Source organism: Gekko japonicus, unplaced genomic scaffold (genome assembly GCF_001447785.1).
Source record: "Gekko japonicus isolate JY-2015 unplaced genomic scaffold, Gekko_japonicus_V1.1 scaffold62, whole genome shotgun sequence".
In the NCBI taxonomy this organism is placed as follows: Eukaryota; Metazoa; Chordata; class Lepidosauria; order Squamata; family Gekkonidae; genus Gekko; species Gekko japonicus.
Window position 1 is genome coordinate 1,613,910 of NW_015166419.1, and position 14,420 is coordinate 1,628,329.

The window sequence follows — 14,420 nt, forward strand, 5'->3', positions numbered from 1 at the left end:
GTTCTGACACAGAGAGAGAGAGAGTGAGAGAGAGAGAGAGAGAGAGAGAGAGAGAGAGAGAGAGAGAGAGAGAGAACACAATTGTAAATAAAGATTGCTCAGTTTAAAATCAGGCCAGTAACCTCTCTGGTTCCACCTAGGCTATCTATAAGAACTTTCACTCAGTTCAGGTATCAACCTCACCTACTAGGAACATGGCACCAAGCCTAAAGAATTATTGTTGTATAGCGGCTCAGGAAGTGCCTGTTCAAATATTACCTCTACCATGGGCTTGGGAGTGAGTCTTAGATAAGCTACTACCTGTCAGGCTCAGAGCTCTCCCTGTAATACTGACCTGCCTTACAGGGGTCATACCAAAAATTCAGAGAAAACATATGCAGGGAAGTTTATAAATGTTAAGCATTGTTAAATATTCTTTGTACCTGTCACATAGGGGGAAGGTTGGAGGTTAAGCCTTTCTATGCAAGAGGAATGGAGTAGGGCAGTGGTGGCGAACCTACGGCACGGGTGTCAGAGGTGGCACTCAAAGCCGTCTCTGTGGGCACGCGTGCCATCGCCCCAGCCAGGCCCAGACAATCATTAAAGTGTCGAATTCTCTGCCAAATAATTTTAAGTAAATGAAAGCATTTGGGATTGCTTTCCTTACTTTGTTTGGATCATCTTAATGTATGAGTTGTTTTTTCTAAAGTAGAACCTCAGTATTCAGGTTAAATTGCTGTGTTGGCACTTTGCGATAAATAAGTGGGTTTTGGGTCGCAGTTTGGGCACTCGGTCTCTAAAAGGTTCGCCATCACTGGAGTAGGGCTTAGTTCTATGAGATCTGGGTTCAAGTTTTACCCTGGCCATGGACTGGTTTTTGTGCACGGCAACTCTCTTTCAATCATGGCTTATGTCAGCATCATCAGCAAAACTGGGTCATTGACAAAATCCCAGTATTTGTGCATTCTGTAATCCTGTGTCCAATTATAGAGGGCTCAGGGAAAGGAGCCCCATAACTTTTGTGATAATCCCCTTAGCCGCTATTTCTGGAAAGCTAAAGGATGGGCAAATTGATAAGGCTTGTGAATTGCATCGTGAATTGCATCTTTCCTTCACCCCCGATAATCTGAGTATTGTCCTAATCCACTCTTGGACCAATTTGGGCCTAGATAAGTAAGGAAAAGTCAAACTTTAATGGTTTGTGTTTTAATACCATGGTTTAAATTGTAAGCTGCCTCAAGCAAGACTCTGAAGAACTGGTATAGGAATATTCTAAACAAATAAATAAATACACCTAGCCCCAGCTGCCAGCCTCCATCCAGAGGACTACGGGCATTTGGATGCCCAACTCGATCTGGGTTTCTGGCTCACCAAGAGAAATGCAGCTCCTGCCTCCTCTTCCATGGACTGAATGGCACTCTCCACCAGCTTGCTAGACTTCTCCAGCTGCTCTTTGTAGTGCTGGACGAGGTTCTGCATGAACCCGACTTTCTCTTCTTGCTCCTTGGAGATCCGCTCCAGCAGCTCGCTCCTCTTCTCTTCCAGGGCAGCAATCAGAGCTTCAAACTTCTCACACAGGGCCTGCTTTACCTGCCGGCTGTTCTCCTGCCAGGGAATGAATATACGAATGAGCTATTTACTGAGAAGGGAGTGTAGGAAGGGGAGCTGTGGGTCAGGCATACTCTCAAGCCCTTCCAAAGAGACACCCCAGCCTGCCTGCCATACCCAAGGGGAAAGATCTACACCAGAAGGTATGCATTCATCAATGGATGTTGCTAACATGTCACCCAATTCCATCTCTCTATTGCCACAGGCACCGCCTTCTCTACTCCATTGTTTCTGCCTCTGGAACAAAGTGATTCAAATGGGTCTCCCCTGCCACAAAGCAGCCTTACTACTGCAGCTGCTTACTTGGGGCTCGACTGACCCCTGTGTAACTGGGGGCTGGACAGCAGTCCACAAAGGTCATGGGAGAGATCACAGGTCTTCCCTGTGGTGGTTCCAGTCTTTTGGAACAGCCTGCCAAAGCAGGTGAGGACAGTGTCTTCCCTTGCTACATTTAGGACAGCCTGTTGTTGGAAATGTATGTGTTTACAAGGTCTGACAATCCAGTCATTATAGGGTTAACTTGTTTGCCTAGTATTGCTATTGTTTAGACTGACCTGGAATGGATATCTGGCAGTAAGCCAATGGGGAATTAGCCCAGGAAAAGTAGCTTCTACTGTGATACAGATTGGCTGTTTGTTTTCAGGTGACTTCCTTTCTAGGGGTCGAGAAGGACAGATTCTCCATTATCTGTGTGCTAGTGTTTTACTATAGACAGCTTAGAAAATGTAGCTGTTAGGGTTATGTTTATTTGTAGTTATTCCGTGTACCTTTTACCCTTAGAAATAAAGGTTTTTAAAAGCAAAGAAATCTCTTCTTTCCAATAGAGCAAGATCCATTGATAGTCTGAATATTAAACACTTATGACTATTTTACAACACCTGTAAGGCAGGCCTCTTCCAGAGAGCACTGAATGAATTTTTCCAGCATATTGTGAGTTTGCTGATCCTGTGTTTTTTAATCTTTGCATCTCAATTGCTACATTATTTGCTGCCATGATCCCATGGAGCTAAGGCAGAATAGAAATGTTTTAAATAAAATAAAGTAAATAAAAGGCATGGTATTGCTTTTATTGCTTATTGCTCTGAATGACAGTTCTGGGCTGCCTCAAGTATTTTAATCAGAGAGATCAGCATACAGACATAAATAATCTAAGTCCCCATCCCCCCGTCTGCCCCCCCCCTCTGTGCACACAGTATTCCACTTCGACTTCCAAGCTCTACCCCACCCAGGCAGGTGGCCCTTTCGTGCCATTTTCTTCCTCTCTAATTAAATAGTCCTCTCCCCTGGTTTAGATGCCCAGATTTGGAAGGGAGAAGCCACCAAGCTTTGGAGAGGGGCTACGGCTCCCAAGACAGTCCTCGTCCACGGCTCAGGGTTGGGTTTCCCTTCCGCCGTTCAGATTTCAAGGAGCTCAGCCCATTTGCTGCATTCCTCACCTCAGTGGTTTTGCATGACTCTTCCAGCTGGTTGATGATAGTCTGGATTCTGTCATTCCCTGCCACCAGCATAGAGATGCAGTTGGTCAGTTCAGTCTGTGAGGGAAGAAGATAAGAATAGATTTCAGTCCTGCGGCCTTCCTCCCAGCAGGCGAGAGAAGACACTGCTCTTTAGAGAGCAGCGAGAGAGGAGCTGAGGAAACAGGGAGGTCCAAACGGGTGTTCAAGGGTGCATGGCAGGGATTCTGGAATTTGGTGGTCATCTGCACTTTGTAGAGGTTTAATTTGAGAGAGGCTAGGTTTGTCCCACCATAGAAATGTATGGGTCAGGTACCCTCTTGCTAAGGAAACACAGGGACATACTAGGGAAATATGGGCCCGGTGGTCACTTGTTCCTGAACTGAGGCAGATGCAAATCCACCATTCCTTGACCATCTAGGCAGCTTCAGCCTATCATGGAGCTGATGGCCTCTGATCCCTGTCATGCTTGTTAGTTTTTAAGCCAACCTTTGCCAGCTTGTAGTCAGGACTGCTGAGAGCCTCCCTGGACCCTTCAGACAAATATTTCTACTTGGCCCTTGCTATCCCACTCTGGTCCAAGTCTAACAAATGATGTGACTTGTCCATTTGTTTGGGCTGCCAGGGTAGCCAAGGTCCCTGGAATTTTGTCCCCCTAGTCTCCTTCACCCACTGGCACCCTGCATGTAGCCCATTCATGAAACCACACGGACAGATTGCCTCTTGGCACCAGACAGCTTGGGGCAGGCTGGCTAAAACCAGCATTTTGCAGGGGCTGAAAGGAGTCAAGTGATTTGTGGCTGGTTTGCACAGCCAAGCTGGCATGTTGGCAATGTGTTGTGCAGCGTTTGGTCTGGCTGTGTGCAAATTTTGTCACCCAAAGCCATTGTACAATCCTGGCTCACCACTCGGCCTACAGCAATCACCCCAAAGCTTGACCCATTCTGAGAGCTCTGGGGTGGGAAGTCCAAGTTGTATTGCAAGCTGGATGTAGGGCAATGATGCTATTTGTAGAACTGCTTCTTGCTGCAGGACAACATCCCCATGGGGTCCACTCAACCCACGTTCTTCACATCTCCCTATGGTCCTGGGAACTGGCTCTAATGAAATGTATCATTGGACCTTGGAGGGGAGGGTCAACCAGGTGTCAATCCTCACTCCATTTCAGTACTATAGGGCAATGACCCTCACAAACACTGGCAGGCATGTGGAGCTGCTTGGGGGGAAGAAGGTTGCCCAAAGGGAATTAATGGTAGCAGTGACAATGCCCAAGTCCTTTGAAAGGAACTATGCAATGGAATTGCTCAGACCCATGCCATGCTACTCTATGGGATTAAAATCTGGAAGAGAAATCAGGAGCCCTGGATTCTATCCATGATGCCCAGGGAAAGACCTCCACCCACCCAGCTTCTCCCTTGGGAATGCTTTTCCTAGACCTCGCACCCTCCTCCTTGCTCTTGATTCTAAATATAACCTTCCAGTGACTGCTTTGGGACTGCAGTCATCTGTATATTCAGACCGACTGCATTCAGGCTGGGAGACTATGCCTGAAAGTCACAGTGCAGCACATCCTAGTGTCTCCAGTGGCCTCTTGGCCCAAATGGGGCAAGAGCCCTCCCTCCCTCCCACCCTGAGAGTTCATCTGCATCCCCAGTTGGCTAGATGCGAACCCCTCTGAGGTCAAAGAATGGCACCCTTTTCCCTGGTGCAGAAGCACTAAAGTTTCATAACAGTGGAGAAGCCTTCTTTTGCCTTAATCCAACAGGTTTTCAGACTGTGTACCAGGGAACTGTCTGGGTCCCTCAATCACACAGTTAGGTGGCATTAGGCTGACAGTGGGCCCACAATTGCCAATTAAAGTGGGTGGGTGTGTTTCATCAGCATTTTCATATGTCCTAAAAAGTGGGAGCTTGTTTTTGGTGATTTTGGGGGACTGTTCCTAAGGGAGCAAAAACTAGGATTCCCCAGTCACAAAAGAAACCGGACTAATATTTTACTTCACTGTATTGAACTCACCCAGTCATGGCAAAACAGAGTGTCTGCCCCATTGCCATGGCAATGGAGATGAATTCTCTTCACCTCATTTCAGAAGAAGAGCAGAATTTGGCTTCCTTTCCCTTTGCTGATCATATAGCCATATGTGATTATATGGCGCCATTTTGTCATCACAAAGTGAGAAGAGAAAGACAGCCAATATGGTGTCATGGTTAGGGTGCTGGAATATGACCTGGAAAACTCAAATTCAAATCCCCAAAGGTGGATTGAAGGTGACTTAAATAAATAAAATGGGGACAGAGAAACCATGTATGCTGCTGAAAAGTACTGGGTTCGCCGCATGGAGGACTCGGACGACGACATGCTTAGCACGCGTTTATTATACTTAACACATACAAAGACTAACTCTAACGGCCCGACAGGGCCAACTATATACATATCCACCCAGCACCCCCCATTCCCATTGGAGGGTTTGAATGTCCCGCCAAAGTGGCTATTGGTTGGGGCTGGGGGATCCAGGATCCGAAGTTTCCATTGTTCTAGGATCCAAGCTCTTGCCTGTGCCGCGGACCCCTTGTGGCGGCCCATGTACATAACAGCTACCTTAAACTCCTTGAAGAAAGGACAGGATTTTTAAAAAGCATGAGATAGCAAACTCATGACCATGGGCAGTTCCTGATTGGCTGGGATTGTGATCCCTGACTGGCAGGCATTGTGCCATAAAGAAGTAATCCTATCAAGATTTTTTAAATGGCACCAAAATAGCAGCAGAACAATGATTGTGGACAAGTATGGAAAGTGCATGAAAGACTGGAAGAGAAGGGATTTTCGAAGGCCGTTGCATGAGCCTTCAAAGTATACTTTTTTCTTCAAAATGTTGATGGGTAAAAATGTGAAGCCACAGGAGAGCATGGGTTGTCTCCTAAGGTAAATTCATTTCAAGCACAGTGATTGGGAAGGTTAACAGTCCTGGGCAGTGCCCTGAGTATGCACCCTGTCACACAACCCAGGGATCCTGGGAAATGAGCAGACCATTCACAGCAGGCATTAAAGACTGAATCGGAAATATCCTAAATGAGTATGAAACAGTTGAAAAGCAGATACTGAGCTTCAGTTCATACCTTTTGCCCTTGGAAGACGCTTTGAAGGGGTGCCACTTCACAGTCTTTGTGAGCCCCAAATACTTTGCACATGGAACAGGTGGGCACCTCACAGGTTAAGCAGTAGATGTTGATCTTCTCGTCTTCATGCTCCTTGCACATGGGGTGATTTCCCTTCTTCAAGGGCCGGCTAAGGAAAACACAAGAGAATCAAACTAATATGATGCTTCAACTTTGGGAATCTGGCTCAGAGAAAGGGGAACAGATTTGGCCAAGAAGCAAGTTTTATGTTACAGACTAAAACAGTAGTGCTTCAACAATCCCTTTGTTTTAAAAAGTTAATTTGCTCTGGAGTGGGAAGGGACAGAGGCAATGTTTAATCCTCTGCCTACTCGTCCTCTGCATGACAAACATATATTTGAAACTCTGTGGGGGCACATTGGAGTGAGTGATTTAGAGGAGGGAAATAGCTGGTGTGGAAAGGATGAAGCACTTATATAGAAGTCATGATGTGGGAGAGGAATGAAGACTCAAACCTGGACATCTCTGCGTACAGTAGAGACTGGACTGGCTCCCATTTCATCTCTAATATTAACCTCCTTAGTGAGGTTATGTTTAGATCTTTCTACTACGTGTGCCAAAGTGTCCGAGAAGCAAGTTCAGTTTCTGCAGATCCCGTAATATTATTTTGGGAAGCGAATGCCCCTTCTTTGCTCTGTATGTGACTTCTGACCCCTCAGAATCTCATCAGTACCTGCCCTCCTGTATCTGGATCTCTTTATAATATGACAATTTTCATGGATTTTGATGGGCATGGATTAATGTAAATTCTCTGATGGGATATTGTCTAGATTAAAAGCCATGACACTGTCATTGGTGCGCTAGACTTTGGACATCAAAGCTGTTCTGGATTGGACCAGGGTCCAAGGAGTCATCAATTGTGTTTCCAGCTCTGGCCACCCAGATGCCTGTTTGAATTCACTAGTATATGATGCCACCCCCTGTTACCAGCATCGTGGCATTCAGAGGTATACAGCCTCTGACCATGGAGTTTCTGCTTAGCTAGTAATTGTTGATTACTGATTCGTGATACTGATTTGTGAAATGGTCTAATTTTTATTTAAAAGGTCTTCTAAACTAGTGGCCATCACTGGATCTTGTTGCAATGAATTCCCCAAGCTAACTATGTGTGTTGTATAAAGAAGAACACAGTTGATTGGGATGGGAATGAGCCCTCAGTGCTGGTTTAAAGGACATGGGGAAGCCCTGTGTACTGAACTCAAGGCACACACCCCCAATCTCTGAGACCTTCTTGTGCCTAGATTCACCCAGGAGGCAGCAGGCTATCTAGATCAACAGTTCATCACTTGTTAAAATGGCTCTGGCCATAGTACCACCGCAGAATGCACTACAGAATCCTATTCCACACACAACCTAAATTCTTCTCCCCCCAATTAGAAAACTAGCTGGAGAAGGCTAGGACAGAAACTTCTCCCTGAGATTTAATTTTCTACATAAAATGTAGGAGGGGCTGATTTTTTAGAGGAAAAGGTAAATCCTTACCTCCACATGAACTTGTCTTAGACTGAGTCAGACCACTGGTCTGCCAAGGCCAGTCTTGCCTACTCCGACTTACAATGGCTCTCCAGGGTCCCATGCAGATGTCTTTCATATCTCCTACCAGACCCTTTAAACACCAGCAGTTTGATCTGCGAGCATGTTTGCTGCCAGTGCCATGACAACCGGGTTGCCAACCTCCAGGTTGGGCCTGGGGAATCTCTCACTATTACAATTGGTTCCAGATGACAGTGATCAGTTCCCCGGGAGCAAATGGCTGCTTTGGTGGGTGGACTCTACGGTATCGGACCCTGCTGAGGTCCCTCCCCTCCTCAAACCCCACCACAGGCTCCACCCCCAGAAACTCCAGGTATTTCCCCACCCAGAGCTGGCAACCATACACAACAAGCTTCATTTGATGATGTCTGCACAATTGGGAAGCGCAAGAATCAGGAAGCAGGCCTGCACAATCTGCACCATCAGGAAGCAGGTCTGGGCAGTTTCCCCCCCAATCTGTTGCCAACCCTCTCTCTCATCCCACAGATCCTTAATTTAGGATCCATGAGAGGCTTGAAGTCACTCAGCAAACTCCATCTCAGTCAAAGGAGAAGGACTCCTTCTCCCCCCAGACTTTTTAATCAATTACAGATTGCCTCCCCTCAACCCCCTTTCTGATGATCAGCGGTTCAAGGAGCACCAACCTGGAGTATTCCTGTTTGTAGATCTCAATGATGTTCTCCACCAGTAAATTCCTCTGGAGGCCATAGACTCCATGCCGGTCCAAGATGACTTCGTGGCGGCAGGAAGGGCAACGGAACCGCCCGCCCGACAAGGTTGTTCCGCGACTACTTTGCCAATATGGGTTAGCAGCCTGTGGGTGCCATACACAACATAAGGTCAAAGGTCAAATAGCTACCACCAAAGCCAACTCTCCTTGCACCGCTGCCACCATCTGTCCTGAGATCTCAGCTATTCAAGTACTGTCGCAACCATCCAATATGCAGTAAGAATGATTAACCAGTGTCCATCCCAAAATGACTGGAAACTCCCAACATGTTTGGTGTGCAATGTTTGTCATTAAAAATGAATCTTCAGCCCCAGTCTGAATCACTTAGGAATGGTTGCCAGCACAGTTTGATTGGGGCTGGTTATTGGTGGCCAGAACCAACTGAGTTTTCATTTGAAGCAAAGATTAGCAAGTAGTTTATGTCTGCTTATTTTAATCACATGAGGTATGATTGGAAGAGACATGACGTATCTGACTTGCTGAAGCTAAGAAAGTCTGGCATTGCTCAGTACCTGGATAGTAGCCTTCAAGTAAACCTTAGTGCCAGGATGGTGGTAGCAGCTTGAATACTGGCCTTGGAGACTCGGGTTCAAGTTTCCACGCTACCATTGAAGTTCTCTGGGTGACTTTGGGCCAGTCACTCACTCTCAGTCTAGCCCACTTCACAGAGTTGTGAGGATGAAATGGAGGGTGAAGGACAACACTATATGCCACTTTGGGTCCCCATTGAGAAGAAAAGCAGTGTACAAATGTCTCAATAAAAATAAATGCAACCCGCCTTGAATTCCACAGTGGAAAACAGATATAAATGCAATAGGATGTATCCAACCATGTGATTCCTCCACTGGAACAGTAGAAAAGAGCAGGAGTTCAGTAGCACCTTAAAGAATAACAAAATATGTGGCAGGGTATGAGCTATCCATCTTGACCCACTGGAACAGCATTTCCATTTGTGTCAACGGGGTGGCAATTTCTGCCTCCCCCCCCCACCACTGCTGATGCCCCCAGGGCTGTTCCCAAGGGTCTGCTGATGCTCAGCGTCAGAATTTGGGGGTGCCCAGTGGCCTGCATCAGGTGGGGGGGGGAGCAATAAAGCCCCACTCTGCAAAATATGCAGATGGCTGGAAACATCCCAAAATAATTTCTCTTCTGGTTTTTATGTGAATATTTTGCCTGCCTTTTTCTGAATGTCACTGGAGCCCTAAAGGTAAGGTTTAGTAGAAATCCAAACACGTAAATATAAAAATGAAATCCCATCTTGGATATAAGACTTGCCTTTAGACCAAGCGCCCTCAGAGTCCTGAAAGTATTTGCTTTTTAACCATGGACAACCAAAATCCTCTGATACAATATAAACAGAGCATGAAGAAGAAAAACCATGCCCTGTATCTAGTCCAGCTCCGAATCCTTGATACAATCCCCAGTAGCTATTATTCAGAGGCCGACTGCCCTGAATGTTGAGATTTTACCTAATTGCCATTAATTTAACCTGTCTATTCCTCTTTAAAAAGCCACCTAGACTAGTGGCTATTGCATCTTGCAGTGAATGCCAGGACTTCTGTGAAGACAATTCTGAAAGGTACTACAGATCAGCTTCATTGTGAGACCACCATGGGCAGGTGCTCTAACCCCTTGATCAGTTTTCAGCCCAATCACATGAGAATTTGACTGGTTTTAGGTGTGCCTAATTGAGCTGTGGTGGCTCAAGTGGTTAAGATGCTGAACTGCAGGCTGTGGAAGGTCAGTAGTTCAGCAGTTCAAGACCTGAGTGTGCCGCATGACGGAGTGAGCTCCCGTCTCTAGTTCCAGCTCCTGCCAACCTAGCAGTTCAAAAGCAAGAAATTGCAAGTAGATAAATAGGTACCACTTCGGTGGGAAGGTAACAGCGTTCCGTGCGCCCTGGTGTTTAGTCATGCCGGCCACATGACCACGGAAACGTCTTCAAACAGCGCTGGCTCTTCGGCTTTGAAACGGAGATGAGCACCGCAACCCTAGAGTCGGACTCGACTGGCTTTCGAGCAAGGGAACCTTTACCTTTACTTTAATTCTTCATAGCACTGAACTGTGATTTGCCTTGTGCACTTGCATTTATTTTGCTGTAGCAAATGACTGGGGTGGAGGGAGGAATCATAGTGGAATTTTATTATTTGACAGTATCTAAAGAGTGCTGGGAATAAAATACAGTTCCTTGTGACCTAATGATGTGGCTTCATCTTGTGCACCTGCCATCCCAACAGGGTCCCCAGTGGACTGAAGGGTGACAGGGTACCCTTATGGTTCATAAAGGAAAATGTAGAAATGCATTGTGGGAACAACACCTCCCCCCAACTCTGTGTAGATGCAAGCACAGACATTGCTTCAGCAATCTGTAGTCTTTTGTGCACAAAGTTGATTTTTTTTACAACCAATTTGCACCACTGTTTGCACTCGTTGGCAATGAATTGCAAACAGACATTAAGCTGAACAGTGCATTTGTGCTGGAAAAGATTTGACTGCCTTCCTATCCTTCTCCTCTACAAACTGTTCCCTATATGATAAATAACAATTTGCCCCATGTAAATGGACATCAGATCTGCCAGATGGAGGAATGTTTGGCTGGGCCTGTGGGCTGTGCATGATATTCCAAGCCACATTGGCTCCGACACCAATTCCCAAGGTGTTTAATCCTGCAGAGTGTCCACCCCCCACACATACTTCTTGCTTGGTGTTCGTATTAATGAGATTCTACTTGTATTGGCCTTTTGGGCACGAAACTGATTATGTATCTCCATTTCCAGAAGCATCTCTTGGGCTCTTTTCCCACAAGACAGTTCTGCTCTGGCACAAGGAAGGATATCATTTCGTGATGGAAAAACTAGGTGTGCCAATAAAACAGACACACACAGGTGTTTGTTGAGTTACACAGATTTTCCTCACTGGAAACAACATCCATGCAAGAGCCCTTCTTGAGGGATGCAGCCAGTGACAAGACTGGCTTCAGTTTCAACAGGCACCTCTTCCCAGCCTGCCAAACTGTAAATCTTTTGGAAAACTTTGAGGTTTCATCCAGCAAACAGAGGCCATTTTCTCCTCCCCAATCCTTTGTTTTGTTTCCTTGGAGGTTCACTACAAACACAGCTGGGGAAATCTGAGTCAGGAGGAAAATGGGGCCCCTAAGTGACAAATGCTCTTATCAGCTGGTTCCTAGCCAGCATTCCTCTATAATAAGAGGAGAGAATTAGTTCTCTGGTATGAAGAGGGATGCTTATGGTTTGCCAGGCAAGGCTGAGGTGCTGTAGGCCAGAACCAGTGCTTCCCAAGGTCAAGGGGTTCATTGCATCCCCCTAAAAAAAATAAGGATTGATCCTGATCTTGGACAGTGAAAGACAACACCATGACAGAGACCTTTGTCCAGTATTCAAGGGATATTGAAGATACACAGACAACTTGAAGAGGCACACCTGGACAGACCTCTTGCTATAATTCTACAAAGGCTTACTAGCACGTATGTCAAGGGCTGCAATCTATGCACGCTTTCTTGGGAGTAAGTCCCAACAAACTCAGTAAATACACATGGGATTGGGATGAACTGGATAAGAGATTTAAAAACCACTTTCAACCAGAGACAAACAGTGCAATCCTATGCAAAGTTACACCCTTCTAAGCCCACCAATGGACTTGAAAGTATGTAACTCCACTTAAGATTGCAATAAAAGTGTCAACGGTGACTAGCACTTACTCAGGTCATGGTGCAAACAGTTTCACACGTGACTCCAAAAATGCCCTTTGGAGACTGGCTCCAGCGAACCATTAAATTTGTGTGTCCGCTGTGAATAAGAAACATATATTCCAAGCCAACGAAGAAGAATGGTTGTAGACTGATTTAAGGAAAAGCCCCTCCTTGTGAAAACAGCCTTCCATGCTCCCCTTGTCAGCAGCAGAAAGCCCTCCCATTCCCAGAACTTCCTTAACATAATGCTGCCGCTCTCCTGTGAACCCTCAAGCACTGCGGTTTCAATCTTAGCAACGGCCAAGCAGTTTAAAACACACCCTACCTTAGACAATATTTTGGGTGCACACTGACCTGGAAGACGTCATTGGCACATTTCCTGCAGAGGTTATGCTGGCAGGGTAAGATCACCACAGGTTTGGCGAACATCTCCAGGCAGATGGGACAGATCAGCTGCTTCTCCAGGTTCTCCATGGGGTTAGAGTCTCGAATGATGCTCGACTGGTAATCCATTGCTCCGTTCGGGGCTTCTTCCAAGGTATATCCTTACTGGCAGGAGAGACGCTGCGGAGAACGACTTGCGATCTCCTTCTAGAAGACCGACTTGGCTCTCGAGTGGTGCTCTGCTGTCTGACACCTCGAGCTAACTCTCTGGGTTTCTGCACTTTGTCTGCGGCAGCTCCCAGTTGTCTATTTATAATTTATCTCAAGGGTCACGTGTGCTTTGGCTGGCAGAATCAGTTGGGAAGAAGAGGGTCGTGTTTCCTCTCGGGGCTGACACACTGTCACATGGAAGGGGGTGAGCAGTCACCCCTCCAGAGAGCTTGGTCTGTAAACAAGGCACAGAACAAGCTGTTCACGGTTTGGAAAGTAGATTTCCAGGGAGGTGGTATGATTTAATATCCCCCTCTTTCACCATGCTCTTTTGGAACAAAGAAACTACAGCCCAGTGGCCACAGGTGGTCACACCTCTCAGGGCATTCAACAAGAAATGCTAGCAAGGTCTCTCCCATAACTCCAAGGATTAAATCTGAGCCACTCAACAGAATTGTTTATTTATTTATTTCATTCCACTTCTATCCCGCCCTCCCCGCACGCAGGCTCAGGGCGGCTTACAGGGCACAAGGTGCTATAAAACAGATACATTAAAACAGCAGAAGCTGAAAACATTAACAACTCACAGGATACATGGACTAAAATTGCACACTCTCCATTGCGTGTCAGGAGGAGGTCCAAGATCAAAATCCGAAGGGAGACGGCATGAGCCATGATGTTCCAGTTACTCATCGGCCCACCCCCGACGGTCCTGCTCCGCATATATGCGGTGGTGGTAGTGGCGGCGGCGGCCCCTACTCAAAAGCCTGGCGGAAGAGCTCCATCTTACAGGCTCTGCGGAACTGTAAAAAGTCCCGCAGAGCCCTGATCTCTTCTGGGAGCTCATTCCACCAGATAGGGGCCGCCACCTAAAAGGACCTGGCCCTCGTGGTAGCTAGCCTGGCCTCCTTAGGGCCCGGGGTCACTAAACGGTGCTGTGACCCCGACCGAAGTGCTCTTTGGGGCCTGTATGGGGAAAGGCGGTCCCTCAGGTATGTCGGACCCTGGCCATGTAGGGCTTTAAAGGTAAGCACCAGCACTTCGAAACGAATTTGGTACGCTATAGGCAGCCAGTGCAGCGCCTTCAGCACAGGTTGGATGTGTTCCCATTTAGGGGCACCCACCAACAACCTGGCCGCATTACTATTTTCATCACAGGCTGCTTTCATCTTCTACAGGATGACTCTTCACATCTCCTCCTGCTGGTGCCTAGGAATCCCACAGCACCCTGGCAACTCACATCTGGGCTCTCCTCTGATTGCCGATTCACATGCAGAGGTGGCCTGGCCATTTAACTCACAGGGAAATTTCCTGGTGGACCACTGGTGGTCAAGAACAAGCAGAGCCAAAGCCCAGCAACTTTTCCAACACCTCAAGGGCCACTTGGCTCAGGCCTTCCTTGGCAATGGTTTTTGATGCTACCGGCTCACAACCTGTCTCCTCCTACTGTGCTTCTGTTTGCAGGAGGAAGGATGCAACAATGGATCTTGGTAGAGCATATGCTGAATATAGATCATACACTGTCCTGACCTGGATAGCCCAGGCTAGCCCGATCCCGTCATATCTCAGGAGCTAAGCAGGGTCGGCCTTGGCTAGTATTTGGAAGCGTGACCTCCAGGGAATACCAGGGGTGTGCT

General features: G+C 46.9%; 1 protein-coding gene across 1 annotated transcript in view; it reads right to left on the reverse strand.

The window, feature by feature from the left end:
* Positions 1–12,869, reverse strand: part of TRIM63 (tripartite motif containing 63, E3 ubiquitin protein ligase) — a 20,992-nt gene extending 8,123 nt beyond the window's left edge. The window contains exons 1-6 of the mRNA XM_015411621.1: positions 12,544–12,869; positions 8,395–8,564; positions 6,158–6,326; positions 3,024–3,119; positions 1,351–1,584; positions 301–338 (exon numbers count right to left, since the gene is read on the reverse strand). Of these exons, the coding sequence (XP_015267107.1) occupies positions 301–338; positions 1,351–1,584; positions 3,024–3,119; positions 6,158–6,326; positions 8,395–8,564; positions 12,544–12,702 (866 nt within the window). The 5' untranslated portion in view covers positions 12,703–12,869. The remainder of the gene's footprint in view (positions 1–300; positions 339–1,350; positions 1,585–3,023; positions 3,120–6,157; positions 6,327–8,394; positions 8,565–12,543) is intronic.
* Between the last annotated feature and the right edge of the window lie 1,551 nt (positions 12,870–14,420).